Here is a 26,079-nt window from a genome sequence, read left to right on the forward strand (position 1 = left end):
AAATTTCTTGGAAATTTACTGTCTGTAAATGACAGTGTGCTACTACATCATGCCTTAGTAATACATGTGTTGAAAGTGAGTGTTTAAACATAAACTGGGAAACACTCCTTCCCTGATGACTATGCTATTAGTAGACCAAGAGTCAAGTCATGGATCATGTGTACACTATGGGGGTGATTCTGACCCCGGCGGTCTTAGACCGCCGGGGCCAGGGTCGGCGGGAGCACCGCCGACAGGCCGGCGGTGCCCCGCAGGGCATTCTGACCGCGGCGGTAAAGCCGCGGTCAGACCGGCAACACTGGCGGTCTCCCGCCAGTGTACCGCTGCCCTGTTGAATCCTCCAAGGCGGCGCAGCTAGCTGCACCGCCGAGGGGATTCCGACCCCCCCTACTGCCATCCAGTTCCCGGCGGTCCGCCCGCCGGGAACCGGATGGCGGTAGGGGGGGTCGCGGGGCCCCTGGGGGCCCCTGCAGTGCCCATGCCACTGGCATGGGCACTGCAGGGGCCCCCGTAAGAGGGCCCCTACAAGTATTTCACTGTCTGCTTGGCAGACAGTGAAATACGCGACGGGTGCAAATGCACCCGTCGCACCTTCCCACTCCGCCGGCTCGATTACGAGCCGGCATCCTCGTGGGAAGGTCGTTTTCCCCTGGGCTGGCGGGCGGCCTTTTGGCGGCCGCCCGCCAGCCCAGGGGAAAACTTGAAATACCCGCTGCGGTCTTTTGACCGCGGCGCGGTATTTTGGAGGGCGGAATTCTGGCGGGCGGCCTCCGCCGCCCGCCAGAATCAGAATCACCCCCTATATGTGGGCCTGATTCTTCTTACATGGAGCAAGCATTTAGCCTATTTAATAAAACACGAGGGTCTTTTGGTACAAGCAGAAATGCTGAACACACATATTTGAAGGTGCACTCATGTAAGAATAATAAAAAAGGCAACTCTGTTAAATACAATATTGGTCTAAGATCACAACATTTGAGACCAGTTTACGGGTCAAGTAAGTCAAGTAGATCACTGAAGTTACTCGACCCGCAGGTTCAGTAACATTTTTATGTTTTTCAAGGCCTGTATACATTCCTAACAGTTCATTGTGTTCAGTTACTTGTAATTGTTACAGCTACAGAACTCTGTACTATTCTTTTGGAGTATACAAATACATTAATAATTAGATGGGAACATGGAGTGTCACAATAAGCCATTAGCTATATGACCCTCCATAAAATCCTTCAGTGTGTGTATGTATGTATGTATTTATATATATATATATATATATATATATATTCATATTCATATTCTCTCTCTCTCTCTCCCCCCCCTCTCCCTCTTCCTCTCCCCCTCCCTCTCCCCCTCCCTCTCCCTCTCGCCCTGCAGTCATATGGTCTCTGGGTTGGCAAACCGATGTTTTATGGATAGCCATAGCATTCTGATGAGGTCTTATGTGGGTGGACTGTGAGGGGCAACAATCAGAACCACTAGATTAATTATGGTTTATATTTTGGGGTGCATGTCTGGATGGATGCAACTTTTTGCCATGAATCAAATACTTTTTATGCCATTTCAGCACCAAAATATGGAAGCTTAACCCTGGGATGCCAGGATACGCACTAGATTGTACTTCTAAATAATGCAACATAGCTCAATTCACTGCTTTGTGTTACTTTGCGTAAAGGGGGCGTTCTAGGAGTGGTGCATGTGCGTACCCATGCAACCACCCAAGGGTTTTGATGCAAATTCCTATCTTTAAAGAATTGTAGACAGGGATTTGCGCCAAACTCCTGTGCCTACATCCACAAGCATAAAGAGAAGAAATGTTTTCATTTAACATAGATTTTTTTATCTTTGCATGCATACTGTACTCTAAAGCACTCATGCATAGGGGGAAATGCCTTCCTGCACAAGAACTATGCTGAGACAATGTAAACACCCTTACTCTACGGTGGAAGGGAGTCTGCGTTGGCACATGGCTGCCAAAAGTGCATCAGTTCAGGGAGAGAGCAAAACAGCAGCAGAACTTAGTAGCTATGGCACTGTTCTGCTCTCTCCCATTCCATGCAACACAGCAACTTTACTTGCTGCCCTGCTTTGTGTGACCTCATTGTAAATCTGGCCCAAATGTCTACAAATTAACCCTATGCCACAAAGCCAATGGGGCTTTAAGTTTGTACTAGTGGGATTAAAGGGATTTTAGGTCAGTGAGAATGAAATGTCTAAATTAAAATTTCATTCGTGGAATTTCCATCCACAGCTGTGGTGTATCCATATCAATCCTCCAAAAAGTTAGCATCAAATACATTGCAATTTGAGTGTGTGCTGTGACAGGCACATCAGAATTCTGCTTGTAGTGGGGACGGGGGGTGCCTTTGGTAGAAACTCTGGCACAGACCCATTTAGAATGGTAGAATTTTTACCATCTACTGTGGACAACAGAAGTATGTCCCCCATATTAGGGCATACTGTCAACTGCCTATATGGCCCCTAACATAATAGAAATTGTATTTCAGCTTGTTAGGGCCATCATGGTAATCTTTTCCTAAGGTCTGCCACCCTTAGCGTAAGTCTTTGATGGTCTATGCCAAACATTGTAGTGGATCTGCCAGTGTACATGGTGAACATCTACCATGTCTGGCAGAGACTACGGCAAAGGTATGGCTCCCAAGGTTTATGTGATATGGGGCCATAATATATTGAACCATTTACAGTGCTGCATTAGCTAGGCATCCAGCATACCTAAAATATCTTCTTCCTCTGCTTTTTTCCCTGGCATTGGAGTACATATACCATATATCAGCTCAAAATATTGTAGGGGACCTAGTACCTAACACCATGCATGCTTCACCTCCTCTAGGAGTCCCCTACAAAAGAAAGTTATTTGTACACCATATACCCAAACTGACATGGATACTTAACTGAAGAAGCAAGCTACATAGGTTGGTAGTTCTATTTCACCTAATTGCATATCAACTGTCTCATTCCTGACTGCTTGTTCAGCATAGCGTTTGTCAACTGTAGGTTTCACGTCCTTGATAAAGTCCGAATTGTAATCCAAAATCTACTGGATTGGATCTACTGGGTCGACCTTGACAGGGTGCTTCTCTTTACGAATATTATTGGAGGTGTAAGCTTGGCTTCATCAGAAGCGTGCACTGTGTGTGCTTGTCCTGTGCATGAAAATAATAGTTTACCATGATGATTTCAACATGGCAAGGGTTGATGTTGAGCAGCAAGACTTTTGGTGATAGCACAGATGTGAGGAAAAATTAGAAAGGAGTGCAGTCAGTGTGCTCATTGGATTGGGTCCCGTTCCTGTTTCTATACCAAATTCACTTGACCACTGTGTAACAGTACCCCATTACAAGTTTATGTTGTAATGCTGTAATCACCAATTTTCTGGTATGATATATTTACCTTCTCTTGGAGTTTTTAAAAGTTTTCTATTAACTCTTTCACTAGAGCCGCTGCTAATCCTCGTGAGAAAGGAAACGTTTAAATTTTTGGAATCTACCAAGACGAAATCACCAGATGACAAAATCCTCTCAGATTTAATGAATAAACAAGGTAAAGGTGCATGGAAAAAGGCACCTCCAATGAAGAGTGTACAAAGGAGGATGAGAGAGAAGCTTGGCCTTGCCATGTGCTGGACTACACCTAGTTCTGTAGAGCTTCTGTGAAGATCACCAACTCTCTACAGAATTACGTGTCTTCCCAGGATAAAGGGGACTACAAATAGGCACCTGGAAAAAAGATATCTTCCAAGCATGGTGCACTCCTCTGTGAGGCACCGCACACAATAATGGTGAAGGGACATCGAGGCTGGAGCAGACTTCTCAATTGCACGGGCAAAACCTTGGCAGAGGAGAAAATACGGCTGCAGATACGGGGGCTGAGGGAGCCCAAAAGCTATGATTCTTTGTAGATACATCGTCGGACTCTGGTCTCTACCCTTCCAAGATGAGATGTAGCGGCAAAGCGCCCATGATGTTTGGAGAAGGTGAGAGGGTAAATGGTACTACCCTGGAAACCTGGCCAATGTCCGACATGTGTCTTAGATAAAAGAAAACAATTGCATTATAAGAGTTTTCACGCATGAAGGCATCAGGAGTATTTACAAACACTTAATAAGCAGGCACCTGAAGAACAAGGTTAAAGGGTATCACATTCTACAAACTGACAGTGCAGCAGATATATCTGCTCAAACAGCCAATAGATAGAAACAGAGAATTTAAACCAAGGGAACGCTGGGGAGTGATGGTCTCCCAGGATTAGACATGGGTACCCCGATGGACAAGCTGCTGGCAGTATTGATGGAACCAATGGAAATAGGCAATCAACCCCCATCCAGATTTATTATCGCTCCAAAGACCGATAAGAATCCTTTAGATTATACTATATACCACAACCGGTCAGTGACAAATACAGAATAAAAATACAAAAGACCATTAAATAAAATGAGGAGGTAATAGAAGGGTTAGTACTCGAGGATCAACGTGATTGCCCAGGAGGAAAACAGCAATGAATATACGAAGGGTGACACAAGTACTGGAGTTGTGTATGAATGATGAACAGGACTTGCTCTGGGGCCATTGCATGCCAAGACAGTATCACTTGCCATAATACGGTGATTCTTGTTTGAACTGGAAAGTCAACATTATAACAATTGGGTGGGTAATTGCTAAGTAGATGCAATTTTCCCGATGCTGGCACCAAGATGGACAGTTATGTATGGAGGAGAAAGTGTTGTAAAATGGTGTGTATTACCTAGGAGTGGTACATGCTAAGTCCTGGTAAGCTGGTGAGCAGGCTTTGTAGGTCAGTCGACTCTGGAAAACTGCCTCTTATCACTATGGGGCTATGTTGCACAGGCAAAATAATATTACTACCATGCTGCTTGTTAGACTTGGCATCCTTGACGTGGCCTCCCCTAACCTTTTGCCTCTGCTTCCCAGGTTGTTTCTGTGAGCTGGACTCTGTTTTTGCTGTTTTGTGTGCTCTGGACACTTTACCACTGCTGGCCCGGGCTAAAGTGTGAATGTCCCCTATGTAAAATGTGTGTGTAATTGGATTTCCATGAATGGCATATTTGATTTACTAGTAAGTCTGTAGTATAGTGCACTAAAGGTGCCTCGGGCCTGTAAATCAAATGTTACTAGTGGGCCTGCAGCACTGTTTGTGCCACCCGCATTAGTAGTCCTGTAACCTGTAACCATGTCTCAGACCTGCCAATGCAGTGTCTCTGTCTGCAGTTTAAATTATCAGTTCGAATTGGCCTAAACCTTTCCTTTGTATACATGTAAGGCACCCGTAAGGTAGGCCTAGGTAGCCCTATGGGCAGGGTGCAGTGTATGTTAAAGGAGGGACATGTACTGATGTGTTTTACATGTCCTAACAATGAAATACTGCCAAATTCGTTTTTCACTGTTGCAAGGCCTATCTCTCTTATGGGTTAAAATGGGGGCTGCCTTTAAATATCATTAAAGTGCAGATTCCCTTTGGGAGCAGATAGAAATACGGAGTTTATGGCCTCTGAACTCACAATTTAAAAATATACCTTTTAGCGAAGTTGGTTTTTAGATTGTGTGTTTGAAAATGCCACTTTCAGAAAGTAGGTATTTTCTTGCTTAAACCATTCTGTGACTAATTTGTTTGTGGATTCCCTGTCTGGGTCAGTTTGACAGTTAGGCTGTTTGCACCTCTCCTCTAGACAATGACACCAAGGGAGCTGGGGTGTGCCTGCATGGCCTGCTGGGCCATCTGGGCTGGAGGGGAGGAGTAGTCACTTCCACATGCAAGGGCTGTGCCTGCCCTTATACAATGCAGTCTCCAACCCTCTGGTGTGTGTCTGAAGCCTGGCCAAGGCAGGATCTAGAAAACAACAGAGACTTCTCTTTGAAGTAGGCCTACTTCGAAGGCAGAAAGGGGTATAAGAAGAGGACCCAAAACCCTGAAGACCTGATTACTTCTGAAACCAAAAAGAACCTCTGCCCGGGAGAAGAGCTGGTGAAGCTGGAAGAGTAGTACTGCCCCTTTGCCTGTGACTGTGCTTTGCTGGGTTGGCCTGAAGTAGCTGCTTCTGCCTGAGAGAGGGCAGAGACTGACTTTTGTGTGACTTCCCACTGGTGAAGAATCTCCAAGGGCTTGAACTGAACTTGCGACTTGTTGAAGTCTCAGGGACAACAAAGACTTCTCTCTGCCAGCACCTGGTCTTTCTGATGAGAGTCCTGCCTGCCAAGTGGTGCCCTAACCTGTCTCTGGGCCCTTGAAAGGTGCACCTGGTGGAAAAGGACAGAAATCCACGCAGAGACCCCTGTGCGGGGAAACTTTTGACACACCACCTCCTCCCACGGCTGATAAATGACATGCCGCCGGCCTCACGTGTAAAACCGACTCTCCACCTGCACCGCAGCTGGGATATCAATGCAATGCGGCTGGAGAAACGATGCGCAACACCCCCAGTGGCTGCTGTAAACAATGCAAGGCCCTACGCAGCGCGGTTTCTTGACACCGTGCAAACGGATTTCAATGCAACATCGAGGGGTGTGGAAAATCAATGCAAAGCCTGCCTGGACCCAAGGTGCCCGTCTCTCTCATGCGGGAGAGAAGAAACGGCGCACACTGTCCCGAACGCAGGAGGAATGACGCTTGGTCTCGCTTGCGAGTGAGAAATCGATGCATCATGGACCTTTTTCGACACACACTCGACTGTGCAGCTTTATTCTGACGCTACTCAGGTACTTTTGTGCAATAACAGCGTTCTCACTGTTTTCTAAGGATTAAAACTCTTATTCTTTTTTAAATGAATATCTTGACTTGTGTAAGTTAGACGTTTGTCGTTTAGTCTTGTTTTGTTTAGAAAAATATTACCTTTTTTTCTAAACCTGTCTTTGTGTAATTTCGTAGTGTTTTCACTGAGTTAATCTGTGTGTTGGTAAAAATACTTTACACATTGCTTCTGAAGTTAAGCCTGCCTGCTCCAGCCAAGCTATCAAGGGGGTGAGCAGGTGTTAACTGAGGGTGATTCTCCTTTACCCTGACTAGAGTGATGGTCCCAGCAAGGACAGGGGGTAACCTGACTGCAAACCAAAGACCTCATTTCTAACACTGCTAATATTTGATTCAGTGATGCATGCACCCATGTGATCGGCCACTGTTCAAGGAAGTAGAGAGATTAGAGTCAACATTCATAATGGTAGGAACAGGCCATCTTTTAACTCGAACACAAGGATGGCGGGCTGCTTGATATACAAAGAGGCAATCTGGAGTTGCATCTAACCTAGAGGATTGGGTAGCAGAGTTGGGGTCTCAGCATGGATAAGGAACGGCTTACTGACTTGGTGATAACTGCTGAGTCGATCTTTCACACAAAGGGAAATTGCCAACCAAACAGCTGGTGGCAATGGGTTTGGAAATATGGCAATGTCACTAGATTGTGTAAAGCCACAGAAGTAAAAGCTCCTTAGGCACCTCTCTGGAAACTTACCTTGCTTGGACAGGCAATGACTGATGTGCAATCCTCCAAGGGACTGATCATCACAATCTACTGGGCACTTCATGCTGATGTCCTAAACGGGCAGTCCCAGTGAAATGAAAATGGGGCACACTGCATGACACAGATTACACAACAATACAGGAAGAAATCCCCCCCCACCACCCACACATGTAATCATTGAGTAAATCAAGGTGCCACATCACACTTACGTAAACAGCCCTTTTATACATAAAGAAATCAGATAAGTGCCTCAAATGTAAATCTGGAGGGGCCACTTTTACACACATGACTTGGCCATGCCTTGATATCGAAAGGTATTAGGAGAGAGTAACAGATAGGTGTGAAACTGCTACTGGGCAACAGATTGCGTTTCAACCAACTACGTGCTTGCTGGGTATAGCCAAAGCTGAAGTCAAAGCAGTTATTGTTGGAAGGGCAAAGACTACTAGAGGTTGGATTCAGAAGGAATACCTTACAACAGATGGTGTTAAAGATAATAAACTAATTGTTACAGAAGACAAAGTGACACTGGAGGTCATACAGGCAGGGTCTAATGTAACCACCACACACACAGTCTCCCTAGTTTGGGACAGAAGTAGGGATAAGAAAAACAACACAGGCTGATTTAAAAATAAATCCTATGTGTACGTCTGTGGGAGAACCACACCCAGTACAAGCGTGATGCATACTGTCTCCTCTCAAATATGGCCCAAATGAGTGACAAGCATTTAACCAGTGTATAGGGCTCCCTCCGCAGAACCGAGACCTATGAATTTGTTTATAATGTGCTGATTATAACAATCTAATGTATGCTAAAAACCATTAATTAAAATCTTAAAGCAAGAAATAAATGGATTGGGATAAGAGGCAAATTGTTTAAATTGTAGAATGGAATATCAAGTATATGATTGGAACAATGGTTTTTGGTGACAGAATGGAAGTAGTACTCTGGAAATTAAAATAGTCTGGGGCATCAAAAGCATTTCCTCCAGCACAAACGTGTATCAGACACAGACTTATAAGTTGTGCTTTGTGCTACCATGCTGCATGGTGCCTGATGCAGAAGCTAAGCAAGAATAGATTTCGTTAGACCGGGATAATCCAACTTGTATTTTGGAGATGCCAGAGGATGCTAACAAAAGCGGTACAATCCAACTGCTTTCTCTCTCATTGATAGCTGTTTTAGGAAGTTTTTTCACTATCTGTTGTTTGTTGAACCCCTCACTGCTCTTCTCAAACCTTCATGTGAGGCATTGACATTTTCGACCTACTCATAGGTGCTGGGAGGCCAGAAATGTAAACAGAGCTACATTCACAATACTTAACACTAAAACAGTAATTACTTAATTCTCCAATGTGATACACCTACACCCTATAGCTTTATTAAACAGACAAGGATTAATCGTGTACATGTATTTAAAAGCATGGAATTGCATATAGAGAAAGTGTACTTTTTCTGTTGGGAGCCCATGCTACAAGATTTAACAACATTCACAATACAAGAGAAGTATTGTATTCACTGATGCACCTCTTGTTTGGGAATCTCTGATGTCAGCAGCTTTGTTAAGTGTGAAATTTGACAATTTTACACAGGCCATATTGTATATAATTATTTATTGATACATTCCATATTATATAGTTTGTGCAGCATGACGTTTATTAAAAGAAAATGTAATGACATCACGTTTTATTAAAAATACATGTAATTACCACGTTTATCAAGCCTGTGTATGCTTCTGCTCACAGGCAAAATGTGTCATTCAAAAAACAATGTTAATACTATCGAAACGAACTGCCACTTTGCATAACACCAAAGGCTTAGTATTTACAAATAAAGATTTTTCAAATAACCTGAGATTAAAAAACAGTTCTAGATCACCACATTTATAAACACGTTAAATGTAAATATATTTTTACAAATACCAGTTACGTAGCACAATGTCATTAACTAGTTTCTGCAAGCTCGTGCAATTTATAGTCTTTCGAAACCTGGGACTGTTACACCAGTTTTTAAGTAATAGAAGGCTGGAAGAAAAGGCTACCCACTTTACTCTTCCCAAAAGGCAACTAAGGACTTTAAACATACATTGGAAATATAATTTAAACATGATTATGTTTTCAACCATTGCTGAAAAATAAGAGGGTAAGAAATGCATTGGCATTTGTACCTCAGATAAACTCTGCGTGTCAGACTTTTAAGATTCACGAAAAAAAAATCCAGGAAAACGTGTTAACTATGTAAAGCGGACGGAAGGACTACAGAACGTCCACATTCTGTCCATAATTGTCTTGATGTATACTATGAATTTACGCTTTGTCAAAAAAGAAGATTCGGTATATCTTAGACATTAAATTATTTTAACTACAAATATTATTCATTCTGCTTCGCCAAAACCCTTGTTCAAACAAAAACCTTTTTGGACATAATAATACACCTGACAAATGATACCAGCTGCAACCGCACAAAAAGCTAACAAAATATCATTGGGATATTTTATCCTGCAAACAGTACAAGTTGTTAAATACTCACAAGAAATGTCAGACGTACATTCCCCGAAATCTGTGTGAATAATCTGCTGTGTTCACTTCTGGGGTATAGAGGTACTGTGGAAAGCCAATAAAACCAGTGTTCAAAAATGGGCTTCAGATACTAGTCTACATAAGCCAGGATGGTCTTATGCACAATCCTGGTTTATGTAGTAATGTAGCACAGGCATGAATTGCAATTTATTAATTATCATTTTTATTAAATGTTGTCCAGAGTTAAAACATGTTTTGCTTACCAACCTCCAAGTGAAACACATTTAAATGAATCACAGCAAGTACTTGAAAATACGCCTTTATTGATGTTTACAGCATGCTTTGCCTTCAGATAAAGGTGCTGTGCACTTCTTTGCCGATGGCCACAGATTGTTCTTCTTTCTGACGGTGTTACAAAATTTACAGAACCTCCAAGTATCGTTTTAGAGGGAATAACGTCACTCTAGTTATCCGGCAACACTTCTGCCCTGGATCGCTATTACACTTCCCGTTACTATCTGGAGTAATATGCTGAGGAGTCACAGTAATAATGCATACAGCCAGTGAACTGCCTGAACTGTCTTTGGCAGCCTTATGCTGACAAGAACTTTACTAAATACCGACAGACGCACAATTTCCCGCTTTTTATTTTCAAAAATACATGCTCCCAATACAATGGAAATATCTGTGAACAACAATACATGTCTAGCCTTTTCCTTAATTCTGTAAATGTTTTACAGACACCTGTATCGGAGCCCTAGCGAATTCGCCTATTTTGTACATCGCCTTGACGCGTTAGAAATTATTCAATGGGAACTGTCAATGGTGTTTAAGGCACACTGCAACAAAACAACAACATATTCCCTCTCAAGGAGGCAATGTTTTATAGTTTTTGATTACACCTCTGTGGCACCTTTTTTTTCTTTGGGGCGAAACATACCTCACGGATAATGACACCTGTCCCAAAGAGCAAGGGTGAAGCTATGAGGTGAACTGATAAAGCTATTTGGTCTGTTTTCTATGTCCTTACTATTTCGATTGTCTGACAGAACCACACTGATGACAAATGCTGGTTGTTAGGGATTAAACATCTATTTGCAAGTACGCTTGGACACTGTAGCTCTACCTGGATAGTTTTGTCTGTATTAGCTTGGGTAACCACTAATTAAGTGCCAACTCGCGGAGCTGCATAGAATAATCGGATTAGACCTGCTGTAAATCCATTTACAGAATAGCTTTAACACTCTTATGTGTAAAAATAGCACACCAGTATCAATGTTCCCTGTGGCAACACTCATTAATCTACAATTCGTGCTTCCTCTTCGAAACAATTTCACAAATAAATTTGAACACTACAATTTTTACGAAAATAAGCGCAAAAAGATTCTCCTAAACCACTTGCATTCCACACTAACTAACGAGCATGTTTCTTATTTTGAATGTTTTCCCCCCGCTATTTGGTACATTATGTATGTTCTTAAATTGGACACTATAGAAAATCTCTGTCATAAGGAAAGCCAAGTTTACAATTACCACGCATCCCGGAAGTGCACCCAAAAACATAGCCTGAAATGTCACCAAGTGCAAGAGCCAAATTTAAACTTTGTCATACCCTCGTTTTTTGTGGCAGCACAAGCATTTGCTGCTCATCGTTCTCACATCATTTTTTTCTTAGCTATGGGCGGGATATTCTGGAATCCACAATCATGTTGCCCAATGAATATTGCCACTTGATAAATAACCAGTACTGCGTCTTTTGATTCATACAAAATAGGATTTAATTTCCTGACGCTCCCTGTGGAATTATAGTAACAAACTAACGTTACCATTAGCAACAAAAAGATTTGGTATTTAAGACACTGTTGTCCTAGAATTTGTTAAATGGAGCACAAGGCTCGAGATTGATCTTGTGGCATATGCAGACATCTTGTGACAAACCCCAGCTTTGGCAATATAATTGGAGGCTAGTCGATGAAGCCTCTCAGCCCCAAATGTGCTGAAGTGTCCAGGAAGAACCTTCTCCACCAGTTTTTTGTCCACTAACTCCTTGAGGCGCTCAAAGCTTTCAACATATTCATTTATCTGGCTATATGGTAACCAGTCAATCAGCTCCCCATCGTACACGGTATCGCCCGAGAAGAGCATCTTTCTATCCCGGTCATGTAAGCAGATGCTACCTCTCGAATGACCCGGCATGTGCAGGACCATGAGCTGTCGATCTCCGAGGTTAATCATGTCACCTGCAAAACAAAACACATTGTCAGCACCAGTGTAAGAGATGTAATCACTTTTCTATGACTGAATAATGCACCCACTGTGCAAACAAGCAAGTTTACATATTTTTTTCTGCACAAGGCTTGGTGCTCAAATGAATCACAGGTCGTCTATAGCCTAAGCCATGCTAATGTCATTTCTGCAGAAGACAGAAGTTCACAACCAACATTTAAGCAATGAGCAGCCCATGTACCATGAAAATGAGTAATTAGCAATGGACAACAGTAGATATGTGCTATTCTCGTTGGTCACATTTAGTACTGAAATAGTTCAAACTAACAGGATCAAAACACGTTTTAGCGAGTCAATTGAACAATGAAACCCCCGTACATCATACAGCACTCAGAGTCACAGGAAACCTGAGTCCTGTGCTTTGCCCCAACTAAATATCAGTAATTGGGGTTAGGGCTTCAATTATCAGAACAACTCTGAAAAGACTGAATGAACAAACAAATGTTCCTATTTCTGTACATCCTGAAAACACGGGTAGTGGGACTCAAACCACTGGAAAAATGTGCTTCAGGTAAAGAATAGAACATGAAGATCGACAAAGGCAACTGAGAGAAGTAGGATAGTGCACAAAGAATAGTCACGTTTTCATTTTTTTGTCTTACACGTTTGTAGACTGTCAAGAATGTAGTTTGGAACTAGCATCTTGAACAATGAGACGAGTATAAGCTTCTGATTGCGTGAAGCTTTTCTTGGCATTCAATCTCTACACATACATCAATGCAACAAACTTCCATAGAATCAAACCTTTTATCCAGGACTTAGACCTTAAGCTAATAATTCCATTTATTGAGCTGTCAAGGTTTGACTACGGAAACTCCTTGATAGTTGGTACTGCGAATCTATACCTGGCCCCACCAAATATAAATAAGTCCAAGGAGAGAACATTAAGACAATTTGACATCCTGCAAAAAAGAGGTAATCTCGGGTTCTCAAAATCACCAACGTTAGCTTTTCAATAGAAAGCTAAGCAAAAATCTACTTCTTCAAAACAAAGGTTTAAAACAACTAAAGAAACAACACCACTGAAAACAGTTTAGAACTATCTAAGAGAGTTCAATTAAAGTAAACATATTCATTTTATTTAGCTAAGCATAAAAAAGTAGTGCAAATGTTTGACTTCCAACTGCTTAGTGAATGGTATGCAACGGACCCTGGACTTTCTTTCCTTCATAACAGTCAGTGTCTAATAAATAGGGCAATGGAGCACGCAACAAATGCAGAATCAGCTTTTGCACCTGTTGGACTTGGCCCTTTGAGCTGGGTCATCCTCAGAAGGAGGAAAGCAAAAATTCTAAGCTTTTGCTCAATTCGTTTTTGTTGGCCTTAGGACTCTGTGCACTTTACCACTGATAACCAGTGCTAAGGTGCTTGCGCTTGCTGCTTAAAAACACAGTAACACTGGCTTATACCGAACTGGCATACTTAATTTACTTCTAAGTCCTTAGTAAGCTGTCATTACATGTGACTAGGGCTTGTAAATTAAATGCTACTAGTGGTCTTACATTACTGGGTGTGCCCCCACTTAAGTAGAATTTTAAACATGTCTGCCATTGCTGATCCTGTATGTGCAGTTTAAACTATGCTCTTCTAAATGCAAAAGATTCTGTGCATTCACCATTTGATAAATTCTGGTTGTCAAACTCTCATGCGACTGCTCTCGAAGGTTTATCGGACCCACCCCAACCCCATGTCAGCCTAATTTCCTGTTATTTTGCCCAATTTGCACAACCAAAGTCTTACATAAATACCTGAAGGCCAAATGTAATGTACCTTTTTAAACATTTGCATACCAGGATACCAATTATAAAAAAAAATGTGTAATGTCCAGGCAAGGTGTAAAAACCATGTTGGGTATCTGTCAAAAAACTCATGTTTTCAACCTATATCTGAAGACAGAAGAGAAGGTTTCTCCAAATAACCTTGATTGAGGAATCAATAAGGGACATCTCCCAATACCCTCTAGGGTTACTATCACCTTTTTTTAAACATAGGAATTATTATAGACTGTCCATGAGTCGGGAATGAGTGACAAGCGGATATACTTGGAACTAATTTTATAAGGGGAGTCAAAAAATGATCATTACATTTATGAAAATCCAAGAGTGTCCTGTTCCTCTACCTTGCACTAATTGTGTCTGTTATTTCTTCCAGTGAAAGAACAAAGGGATTATTAGAACACATAAAATGTACTTTGTGAGGTGTGAGAGCTGCATAAAAAAGACAAAACTACTCAACTTATGTTCCAGATCAAACCCTTAACTTTCTTGGGGGACATTGAGAACGTATTAACATCTTCCACAAGTTAGGCCTGGCGAGAAATGTAAAAGGCATTTTCAAGTTTCCTCTCCAAAGCTTTTTATATATTTCAAAATAGAGTACCCCTTTTAGGAATACAAAAAAGGAACACAACCTTCTAACTTGGAAGTGCGAGGAGAGCAAATAGTTTAAGGAAAACTAAAAAATAAAACGAAAACACAGTAATCTTATTTTGAATGATGGGTATTAGATTGAAACAACTCTGCTACTACACTATTGATAATGTTTACACCCAGATAAAGACAACTTTAGCAGTCTGGTAAGAGAGGCTGGTCTGATCAGCTGCCTCATACCTGGTGGACTCTGATCGAACGTCTCCCCAATAATTGAGAAAGAAGGCAGACAAGTGGGTCCACACCAGGGTGAGTAGGAAAAAAAATCACACAGGGGGTGACCACAAAAAGAACGAAGAAGGTAGGCATCAGGACAAAGGTGGGGACAAAGATAAAACTAAAGAGTCTTCATCAGGCCCACAAAGCTCTTCTGGGGGTGGGAATAAATCCTCTTCCTTTAAGACACCTTGGTGCTACATGTGTAAGCAGAAAGGCCATAAGGCAGGTGACAGCACCTGTCCTACGAAAGGCACTGAGCCCCCTGCCACTATTAATACCACTTCTACTCCTAGTGCCCCTAGCAATAGCAATAGTAGCGGTAACATTAATAATAGTAGTCAGTCCAAAAGTGTAGCTGGGCTCACCCTGGGGACTAAAGGGTGCTCTGGGCTAGTCAGGGAGACCGCTGAGGCTGTGTTGGTATCTGATGGGGGCATTGACATTGCCACCCTCGCTGCCTGTCCCTTTAATATGGGTACGTACAGGCAGCATCCCTTAATAAATGGTGTTGAGGCTGACACAGGTGGCAGGGTCACTATGGTGACTGAAAAACTGGTGTCACCTGAGCAACACCTACATGGTCACACGTACTAAGTGACTGATGCTCACAAAAACACTTTGTGTCACCCCTGTGGCAGTTATTGGCTTTAGCTGCGGGGGGAGGGGAGTTACTGGCCCTAAGGAAGTTGTAGTGTCCTATGATCTACCTGTAGAATGTCTGCTAGGTAATGCCTTGGAGACTTCAGCTTGGTCTGAAGTGGAAACGGAGGCCCGTGTAGCAACACTAGGCATCCCCGGTCATATCTTTGCCCTGATCAGAGCGCAGGCCAAGAGACAAATGGAGTAGGAAGCCCTGGGGCCTGGAACAATGGCCCAGGAGGCTCCTAAAAAGAAGAGCAGAAAGGGTAAAAAAGGTACCCTCTGCAGCAGCTTCGGATGAAGATTCAACTCCTGAGGAAGAAGAATCTACTCCTTGGGTGGAACCTACACCAGAGGAGCTCAAAGCTCACACAGCTGAGCTCTTGGGTGCAGGGGGGCCGACTCGGGAGGAACTCAGTATGGAACCTAAAACCTGTCCCACACTGGAAGGCTTAAGACAGCAAGCGGCAGCACAAGAGGCAGGGGATGTAGCACACATAAGATGTCCTGGGATAACAGCCTCCTTTACTCAGAAGCAAGAGGTCCTAAACCTATGCTACCAGGAGACTGGTCATCCCTATGAAGTTCAGGGAATTTGTTAACCCTTGCACATGACATTCCTCTTGCAGGACCCTTGGGGCAAAGCAAGACTATATGAGAGTCCGACGTTCCAGAAGATAGTTTTCACATGGCAGTATATTTTAATTCCACTGGGAACCCTAGTGTCAGGGGCTAGTTCCAGGTCCAAAAGAATCTCCGAGAGTGATGGGAGAGAGCCCTCTGTTTGGTCAATGGACAGCAAGGTTTGGACGTCCTTAACATCTTTGATGGACATAGAGCAGGAAGTAGTGCACAGAGCAGTAGCCATTTTTTGTAGTACTTGATATTTGATGCTTTTCAGCACTCTGTTACCCTGACTCTGTATAAGATACTTTTGTTACTGTTGTATTTTTTCTGTACTACCATTGTTTTATCTGTGCATGTGACACATGGCTACCTTTGACGACAACAGAGATACTCTCTTGGAAGAATTATTTCAGGCAGGTACCCGCAATGTACAGCCTAACGCACACAATCCATCTCAGGAAGGCTTACGAATGAAGTTTATTAAACTTGAGCGACTAAAAAAACAGGAACTCTCACGGTGGTGGGATTACACTATCCTGCAAAGGTATATGGATAACAAACAAATCCCAAGGGGTTTGAGGGTCATCTTGTTCCCCTCCTTTGACAATCTCAGTCCTGATTTACTTAAAGAATGGGAACAACTCCTTATAGCATCATCATTTGGCATGATGGACATTCTTATTAGAGATGCCAAGGCCAAAAGAGACAAACTCTTACAGGACATTGTTCTGTTGGAGAAAGAGGTCAATGACATCGACTCGCCTGAGACTAAAGTAAAAAACTTCAACATTCTTAAGGATGTCTTACAGAAACATCAACTATATATAAAAGACAAAAAACTTCGTAAACTTAGAAGAGATGACAATGACTACAAAAATGGTAGGGTCTTTACCTTTGCACGCAAGTATGACAATTTCAAATCGGACAAAGATAAGGAGCCCATACCAAAAGATCTTACTTCTTCTAACACTACAACTAGTGACACAGATCTCTCCAGTATTTCCAGCAGTGCAAGTGAAGATACGAGAGACCTTTTACCACAACCCTCCTCTAGTATCTCCCATAGATCACCTTTTTTAGTATAACTGGAGAGGTACCGGAAGGGCCAAAAACAAATCCACAGGAGGGAAGAGGTACCCGTAAGGCCATCAGGCGGGGAAAACACAAATCTTGGCATAAGCGAAAGACTAGAGGGAGTCACCACATGTTCGACAACACGCAACTTGCAACAGTGACGGGGGACTTCGGTTTTTGTACACACCCCTAATGAGATCTTGATTGTTAACATCTCAACAGTTATTTTGAATCATGAACAAATAAACATTCTTAAAAAAGGTTTAGGCTTTGTACCTACTGCTTTACCAGATTTCACGCAACTTCATATCAGTCTTTTCGCGTTTATACGTAAATGTAAACTTTTCAAATACTTCCAAGACAATAACACCCCATTTCAATTTGGTACTGCTCTGTGCACTACTTCCTGCTCCATGTCCATCAAAGATGTTAAGGACGTCCAAACCTTGCTGTCCATTCACCAAACAGAGGGCTCTCTCCCATCACTCTCGGAGATTCTTTCGGACCTGGAACTAGCCCCTAACACTAGGGTTCCCAGTGGAATTAAAATATACTATCATGTGAAAACTATCTTCTAGAACGTCGGACTCATTTATTGCGGACTACTTTCTGGAGGGCCCTGGTATCAAATTCTCTTTGGTTCTTTTTAGGTGCTACCTAAGAAAATATGACTTTTGACCTGATGATGACCCTTTATTGATTTATTCACTTTGTGGGGTCGAAACTTCAACATTTGTTTAATGGATTGTTCTTCATTGAGATGAATGACTTCCTGACACCTGGATTACCTAGGTTGAAGGGGTCCTTTTGAAGATGACTCTATAAATTTTAATCACAATTTGTATATATTGCATATAACACTTGGCACCATATCTATTTCACGATTCATTGCACCGTTTGTGAGAGAGCACCTAAAAATATATTGATTCATGTTAATGTACAGAATCAAATGAAATGTTTCTCAAATAAAATTATTTTAACCTTGCTGATACATATGTTTTTTAAGAGAATACTTTTTTGCTGTGGGAGTCAACGGCTAGACTTCCCCCTTGGGGCCAGAAACTGCTTGTTATATACATACCCAGGTCCTGAGGTTACTGGGTTGGCCTTATTTTCTTTGGAAATTCTCAAGGTGGCAGACTGGTCAAATGCAACTTTTGCTAATTTTCATCTAAAATCAGTGAACCATGTGAGCAGGCTAGAGTTGGAGAGCTCTAAACATGCATTATGGTAGCTACAGTTTGAAATTAAATGGTGATTTTCCAATAAACATACAGAGAGAATCTTGATTTCATTAAAGGCAATGGGGGCTAGCATTATCCAACCCACATTTCCCATTTATATTCTCATTGAAGTAATAAAACTGATTTTGAATTTATGCCTAATGTGACTGTATTGACATTTGTTAGTTATGGGTTTTTTTCTCATCAAGAACTGTTTTGCGATGAACGTTGATTGTGTTCGTCCTTTTTCAGATAATATTTGGCAGTAGAAGTCAATCTGTGTCAAATCTAGAGAAGATATTGTGTTTCGTTGCAGCCAGAGAGGAATGTGTTGGTGTGGCAGGGGCCTATATACTCTGCTTGAAGGTTCTAGTTTGTAATACATTTTTTATGTGTTTTATTTAATGTTCTTCAAATAGCTGCTTGCTGGGGGCAGCAATAAAAGGTTTATGCATAATGGTAGACTCTTTTGTCTTTAATGAAATCAAGATTCTCTCTGCATATTAATTGGAGAATTATTATTTTTTTACTTATGTATTATGTTATTTTCTCACTTCTCAGTAGAGTTGCTAAAGATTACCTTTTGACTAAATGTTTATGCAACAAATGAGGAACTTGTTAGTGCTGCAACCAGGAATGTATTCTCCTTTTGAATAAGAATACGTCAAAGAGCATTTGGGTTGGCTGTGAGTAAAGCAAGCATTGACAATGTCAACTGTTCTTGCATATGTGTAAAGAAGTGATTTGGTGAAAACCATGCACACTATTACCAGTAAAAAAATGGAATAAAATATATATTCTTAAGCCTTCATTTTTTTTACAAACAAAGACTCATTGGATTTGCCAATGTTTGTTTTTCACATGCTGGGAATTATTAAAAGTATCAAGAGTTTGGAGATGCTTCTGGAGAGAATAGAGAAATTAGCCAAAATAAGACACAAATTTTGCATTTTTTTTTACATGAAGGAGAAAAAAGTGCTGAGCAAGAAAGCATGCTTGTTTCTAAAAGTGGCATCAATAAAACAATTGTTTTACCGAGATCGCCATCTTCGCTAGCTTTCATGAACCACCATTTTTGCACTTTTCTAAGTGGCAGTAGACTTTTCTATTTTTTTTGGATTTTTCACCTTCTTGCAGTTTGAGGTGGAACCAGATGTGAAACCCAAGAGTAAAGCCAGAAAGTGTTAAACTTTGCAATTCTGCAGGAGTCATTTGTGTATATTGCTTATGGTTTTCCCAAAGACACTAATTGTTAAAGTAAAAATAATTAAAATAAGTAGGCAAAAATAGAAAACATGTGACTACATTTCATCTGTAACTTTCCCATAACTGCAGATTTACAAAAGTAATAAACTGTTACATCTCTTACACTTTTCTGGTTACAGGGAAATATAGTGTTTGATGACTGCCCAAAAATACACAATAATCTGAGCCTTCAACTACAAGCAGCTTATAATGTTTTTTTATTGTGTACCAATCAAGCAACAATTCAAATGCCAACATCTAATGAACTGAAATGAGTATGCATCTTTGTAATGTGCACAAGATACTGAGTTTAGGAATAGTGGTTATTTGTATGACAACTGAATTTGAGGTTACCAATACTTTCATGTGATGCGGATGGCATTTTGCAAAACGTGTCTTTTCTTGCATACTGGTAGACATTTGGGAGCTAAAATGGAGAGAAATTAAACTGATAATAATGAATATTCTACTATTACCTCTAGTTACCACCTTTTTCAGATAAAACAAGCACTTCGATTGGTTGCCTGGGAATACTGGCCGCTACAGTAATAGCCCCAACATGCAACAAGGAATCATCAAAATTTCACCCTTCAAACTGTCCTATTCTGGTGATGTGTGTAGCTGTGGTATTTAGGCCCAGGCTTTTCCGGCACTCAAGGAAATCTACTAAACCCAGACATATTTTAAAACTAGACGCGTTGTCCTCGTTTCATTTTACACTCTTCTTGGGAACACATATTTTAGCTTAGATAAGGTCTGCAACCTGTGCCCTTCCACCCACATACGTGCTCTGATTTCATTTATTCAGTTTTATTCATTTTTAGTTAGCCTGCTTTCAGCAGGGATGTTTTTATTTTCTAGTCAGCTGTAACTCCGTGATTCTGAAAAAGCATTGTTAATATTATTCTGTGCACAACATTTCATATGGCATGTACCTCTGTCCAAGGCTGACAAGAACAGTACATGATTAACCAGCAAGCAACTGGCACAACAAGAGTATTCTAAACAGTGACACTTACGAACATGGCCACATCGGAACAGAACTAGGTTTTACTTATAAAAACACTGTACAAGCCAGAGACAACATAAAGGGCATCCCGGCCAGGATTCCGTCCAAGCTGCATGCCGTTTCATTGCTTGCCTCAGCCTTGTCTCTATAATCCACCCAGGAGACAGCAAGCAGATCCCTATATTCCAGATAATGGGGTGGATGCTCCTCTCATGGACAGATTGGGCTATCACCGCTATGCTCTAGCTTAGGAGTTAAGGGTTAGGCAGAATTCATCTATGTATGTTATTCCAATATGTTAGGACTGTTTATTTTCTTCTTGTTGGTCACCACCATTCTCATTCTGTTATCTCTCATTGCCCTAATAATTGCAGCTCATATATATTATTGTAGATTGCAGTCTTTTACCTAAATGTATTGAAAACCATCCTGCATTTTTCTTTGGCCTATGTGTGTGTAAGAGACCTTTTGCTAACGAAAGGAAGGGTTGAGACTTGTCGACCACAACGTCCCCTGAGAAGCCACAGAGTGTCATGTTTCAGGCTGCCACAAATCACGTTCTCTTTCAGGTTTGGGTGAGGTGCTGCTAGCTAGCGGAAAGGGTTGGGCCGACAGCTGCCAAGACGGTGTGGGATTGACTCAGTGCTACCACCCCAAGTCCAGCAGTCTCGTTCCAATAACGAGAGTCCTACGACAATGTAGGGGCGTCCAGTAAGTTCTCACCAGTAAGTGACCATAAGTTCCTCCCCTGGCTAATTTGCAAAAGTCAAAATTTGGCTAACAACACAGATTTTCCGCAAGAGCGGCTCCTCCATTATGGCAGAGGTGTGTCGCCCCAGTGCTGAGAGCCACCAGTGGCAAACGTGAAAAATAAAAGGATAATAAAATAATTTTAATATAATTTTATTTTTCACTGAACCAGAGCCAGCTGATTCTTTTAGGGCAGGGCCAGCAGTAGGGAGGAGGCCAGCAATAGGGAGGAGGAGTGGTGAGCACTAAGTGTGCATGTCAGTTGGCCGGTCGTCTTAGGACGGCCAAACGGACATGCGCATTTAGATTTCTCCAACGCGAACTATGTTTGACATCCAGGTGGAGAACTGGCACAGGCTCCCTGGCCCTGAACCAGTATCAAACCAGCCAGCCCATGCCAATCACAGCAATGCTCTCATGCTGGGTGATAGCATTCCCAGCAAGAGAGCAGCTTCTGGATTAGCATCACGGAGTCTGTGCAGTGTATACCAGCCAGTGGACTACCGGGAATCAGGACAGGAGCAACTGCTAACAGCAGCAAGTAAGTACTCTTTTATATTTTTTCATTATTTACCCTGCACTTCTTATTCATCATTTCCTCCGCGCTGCCTGCCCCACCACTTGTCATTGTATTCTCATATACACATTCTCTACGTGACATAGCATATGAATGAGAATTCAGTTCAGATGGGCACTCTTGTCCCCCTTCGCTCTACATCGTAATGTCCGTTACCTGCAACCACATCTTAATAGCAATGCACCCCTCTGTGAGGGCCATTGATCAGACTGCTTTGAGCCTCCCTGCCCAGCTTGGAACAGATACTGTATTTTTGGAAGCAGCATCATAATATTGAGTTCTGCTATCATTCCGAGTCGGAAATAAATGCTGCTTCCAAAAATCCTGTATCTATTCCAAGCGCCTTCGCTGACGTGAGGGACGGCTGCTGCTATTTCCGACCAGGCGAGCGCAGGTAGCCATGATGTCACTTTTGCTGTGTATCATTTAGGAGTGTTTTAAAATTGCTCCTTGCGCAGAAATACATACGTGCGGGCCTCAACTCCCTGTGTGATTCCTGGTAATCACTTTATCTACCTGTGTTACGGCCTGACAAATGGCTCGAGGCCTACATAAACTGGTTCAATGAAAGCAGGCACTTCCAAATGCAAGCAATAAAATTCAAGTCATTTGTCAGAACACAAACAAAATCACAGGACCTGGTAATAACAGATTGTATGGGATGGCACCATTGCCAGGCTGAAAGGAAATCCCAGAAGGACCCCACTTACCTTACCTTTGATGCGTTGTGTCCTTGAGAAAATGCCAGTAAGCTAGTATAGCACACAACAGAATACAACTTATGTTATATTGATTATAAGATTCTTATATTGATATAACTTATAAGTTAATTAAGATACAGAAGACAAGTGCCTTGTTACTTGCAAGCAATTATAGAAAACAAAAAAGAAAATATTTTTGTAGCACATGAAGGATCAGTAGTGCATGCGTTGTGTGTGTTCATGTGTTAAATAATAGTTGCGGCAATATCTAAAGCCTTAGGCTTTAAATATTGCAGTAACACATCATGCCATTGTCAACTGCTGTTCGTTCACTCCTGCGCTGGTTACAACAATGAGCATTCTGTGCCCAGCTTCCATTCTGTGCCCGAGTTGAAGTTGCTTAAAGTGCCACTTACCATCAGCATCATCAGGCCCATTTCCAGAATGTGGAAGCTCATGCTCAGCCAATGGTCGAAGGTCTATGATGTGGTCTGACATGATTGTGATTGAAGGTTGTAGTGCTGCTGGAACAATTTTCAGAGTGGAGGTGCAGGTGTCAATGTGGTGTGACTGACTGCAATCATAGAGATTGTGAAAAATACAAAGTTATCCCAAAATCTGTTATGAAGTTCTGTGGTTATACTGCAGCTACCTACATCATTATCATATGAACTCTCTTTATTGAGGTCAAAACTACACTTTCACAACTGCCTTCGTACCCTTCTTGTTTTCTCAAATTTGCTTTAAAATGCACCATTTGCCTACTCTTTTTTCAAAATGTTCTGAGGGGGAGAGCCCCCGAAACCTCCTTAACATGGTCGATATCACTTGCTATGCTCGCTCGACTCAGCATCCCAAACTTTTATACCCCATCAATTTCAATTGTCACCAACCACTATATTTTCCTCCTGATCATGTGAGGGAAGGTTTCAAATATCTGCAGGGATCCATGAAATTCCACACCTGTAGATATCCCACACTTCTTTGGATAAAAGAGGTATGGCTGGCCCTAAAGCACAGAGAGAAGAAACAGGTTAAAACATGGACCATGAAAAGTCAATGTGGTGTCAATGAGGCCTTCATGTGATTACAGTTCTGGTCCACTTTAAAGACATATGTTAAATACATCCACATATCAGTGGCAATGTTCTATTGAGTACTAAAAGAATTTTCTGTAGCTGGTTTGAGGAAAAGGCATTTACCTCCTTCTCATCAGTGAGGTAATGCAGAGAAAATGACGGTCTTGTCTTCCATATTTAGGTTGTTAAAGAAAGGAAGAGGTTGTTTGTCATGGCCCCAGATTGGCTACTTCTGGTCTACCACCTATCCCCCTTAGCCACTGTGTTAGCTTATAATCTAGTCACTAATGTTTATTACAGAATTGTGTAGGTAAATCTGCTGTTTCATGGGTTAGTTTCAACATACACATTAACCAACCTTCACATTAGATACACTAATTCTGCTCTTCCTATTTATTAAGTAATGACAGCTATTCAGCATTCCTGAGGTCATAGGGCAGACAGTGGCACCTGGACCTTAACTGTGGTGGTTTAAATTGTTTGCCTTCATCTGTGCTACTATGGCTCTTAAACCTGGGCCAAGTAGAATACTTCCACCACTTGATTCTCAGTGTAGTTCAACATTTGCAGCCTATAGGCCAATCAGGGCTTCCCGCTCCTGAATCAATGTGACTACACTCTCCCTCAGATCAGCACTGGCAGCACCAGTCTCAGCAGATGGCCAGGTATTACGTCATAGTGGTACTAACTTTCAGTCTAAATGTGGCTCACACAATAACCCAGTCACTTTTCTACACATTCTCCAGACAGGCATGTAGATCCACTGCCTCAATCTTCAGAACCAGTTTGGGTCGGTTCTCTTTTAAATGTCATTTTCAGTCTCTGGGCAAAGGGATGGTCCTCTCAGCATGCAGCAAAGGGCTTGCTCAAAGCAGACGTATTCAAAATGGGAGCTCTATGAAATGTGAGTTCTATACACCTGGTAGTTATCAGACAAAGAGGCAGGCCCTGCCTAGAAATGTTGTCACCTTTAACCTCAGAAATTACAATCCAACCCCCTCACCCCTACCATCTACCAAATGGCAGTGATCAGGAAGAACTAATCAGAAGTTCTTTGCCCTCACTGGATTGTCTTCAGCGTCTGTTAGAATGCAGGCAATATAATTCCATTGTCTGGGGTGGGAGGTCCTCATCCTCCACACCGTGTACTGTGTTAAACCAGGCACCTCCAAAATGGATTCCACTGGCCACACTACTTACCAACACAGAGCTCTACTTCCACATGTACTACACACACACACTACAGATAAACATACTCAATACAGACAGGAAATCAGCACAAGCTTCTGGGTTTCCCAGAAGAGTGGAATATTCCAAAAGAGGGCCAATAGACGTGCCTCTTCTAGACACACAGAAAAAGGTCTGGTCACACCACTGATACAGAAGTGTGGCACAATGGTTAGAGCGGCAGACCCTGATGCAGAGCTCTGGCCTGGGACCAGGGTTCAAGTCCTGGTGTGGCAGGTCTTGGGCTCAATTCCCTTGGACCAGATAATTCTCGCCTTGGTGCCTAATCTAATTATTGGGTCCCACTCTGTAACTCTGGGCAACAGCTTGCTTAATCTCCACAACGGGCCCAACAGCGCTTGGATGCCTGGCTTCACCCTGGGGGTGCCCAGGAGTAGGCACCTCACAGGGAAAAAAGCCAGGAGGGGTTCCATAGCGGTATGCGTACAGCACCTTGAGACCCTAACGGGTGAGTAGTGCGCTATACAAGTGCAAAGTTTACAGTTTACACATAATACATGGTAAATTGCCACCACCACCTTTTGTGACACACCCAGGGCATGGACAGCAGTCCACGGCCTATTATGATTGCATGTGCTGTGCGCCCCTCCAGATCAGAGATTCGGGTCTGGACCATATATTACAATAGACAGGTTTAGGTTTCTGTACTAGATTAGAGTGATGACAAATTATAAATAAAGACACTAGTTCACATACAGTCGGCACTCAGGGCAGGAGTATATGTAAAGGAGATTACATGTAAAAGGAGATTCCAGTCCTAACAAGTAATCCTACTCACCAAAGAGGCTCTATCTTGGATCAGGTTTTAACTACTACACTACACTTTGCATGTCAGAACCTCAGATTACTGCGCCTTTGACCAAATATTTTGCCATTCCTTTTAGTCAAGAGAGCAGCAAACAACAATGCTCAATCCAGTACGGTCCGTAACTACCAAAACTTAGCTGACACCCTGGTTACTTTCAGCTAA

General features: G+C 42.1%; 1 protein-coding gene across 1 annotated transcript in view; it reads right to left on the reverse strand.

Moving 5' to 3' along the window:
• Positions 1-10,306: 10,306 nt before the first annotated feature.
• MBLAC2 (metallo-beta-lactamase domain containing 2) overlaps positions 10,307-26,079 on the reverse strand; it is a 57,849-nt gene continuing 42,076 nt past the window's right edge. Inside the window, exon 2 of the mRNA XM_069225178.1 lies at positions 10,307-12,243. Within this exon, the coding sequence (XP_069081279.1) occupies positions 11,855-12,243 (389 nt within the window). The 3' untranslated portion in view covers positions 10,307-11,854. The remainder of the gene's footprint in view (positions 12,244-26,079) is intronic.

The sequence above is a fragment of the Pleurodeles waltl genome, chromosome 1_1 (genome assembly GCF_031143425.1).
Source record: "Pleurodeles waltl isolate 20211129_DDA chromosome 1_1, aPleWal1.hap1.20221129, whole genome shotgun sequence".
Classification (NCBI taxonomy): Eukaryota; Metazoa; Chordata; class Amphibia; order Caudata; family Salamandridae; genus Pleurodeles; species Pleurodeles waltl.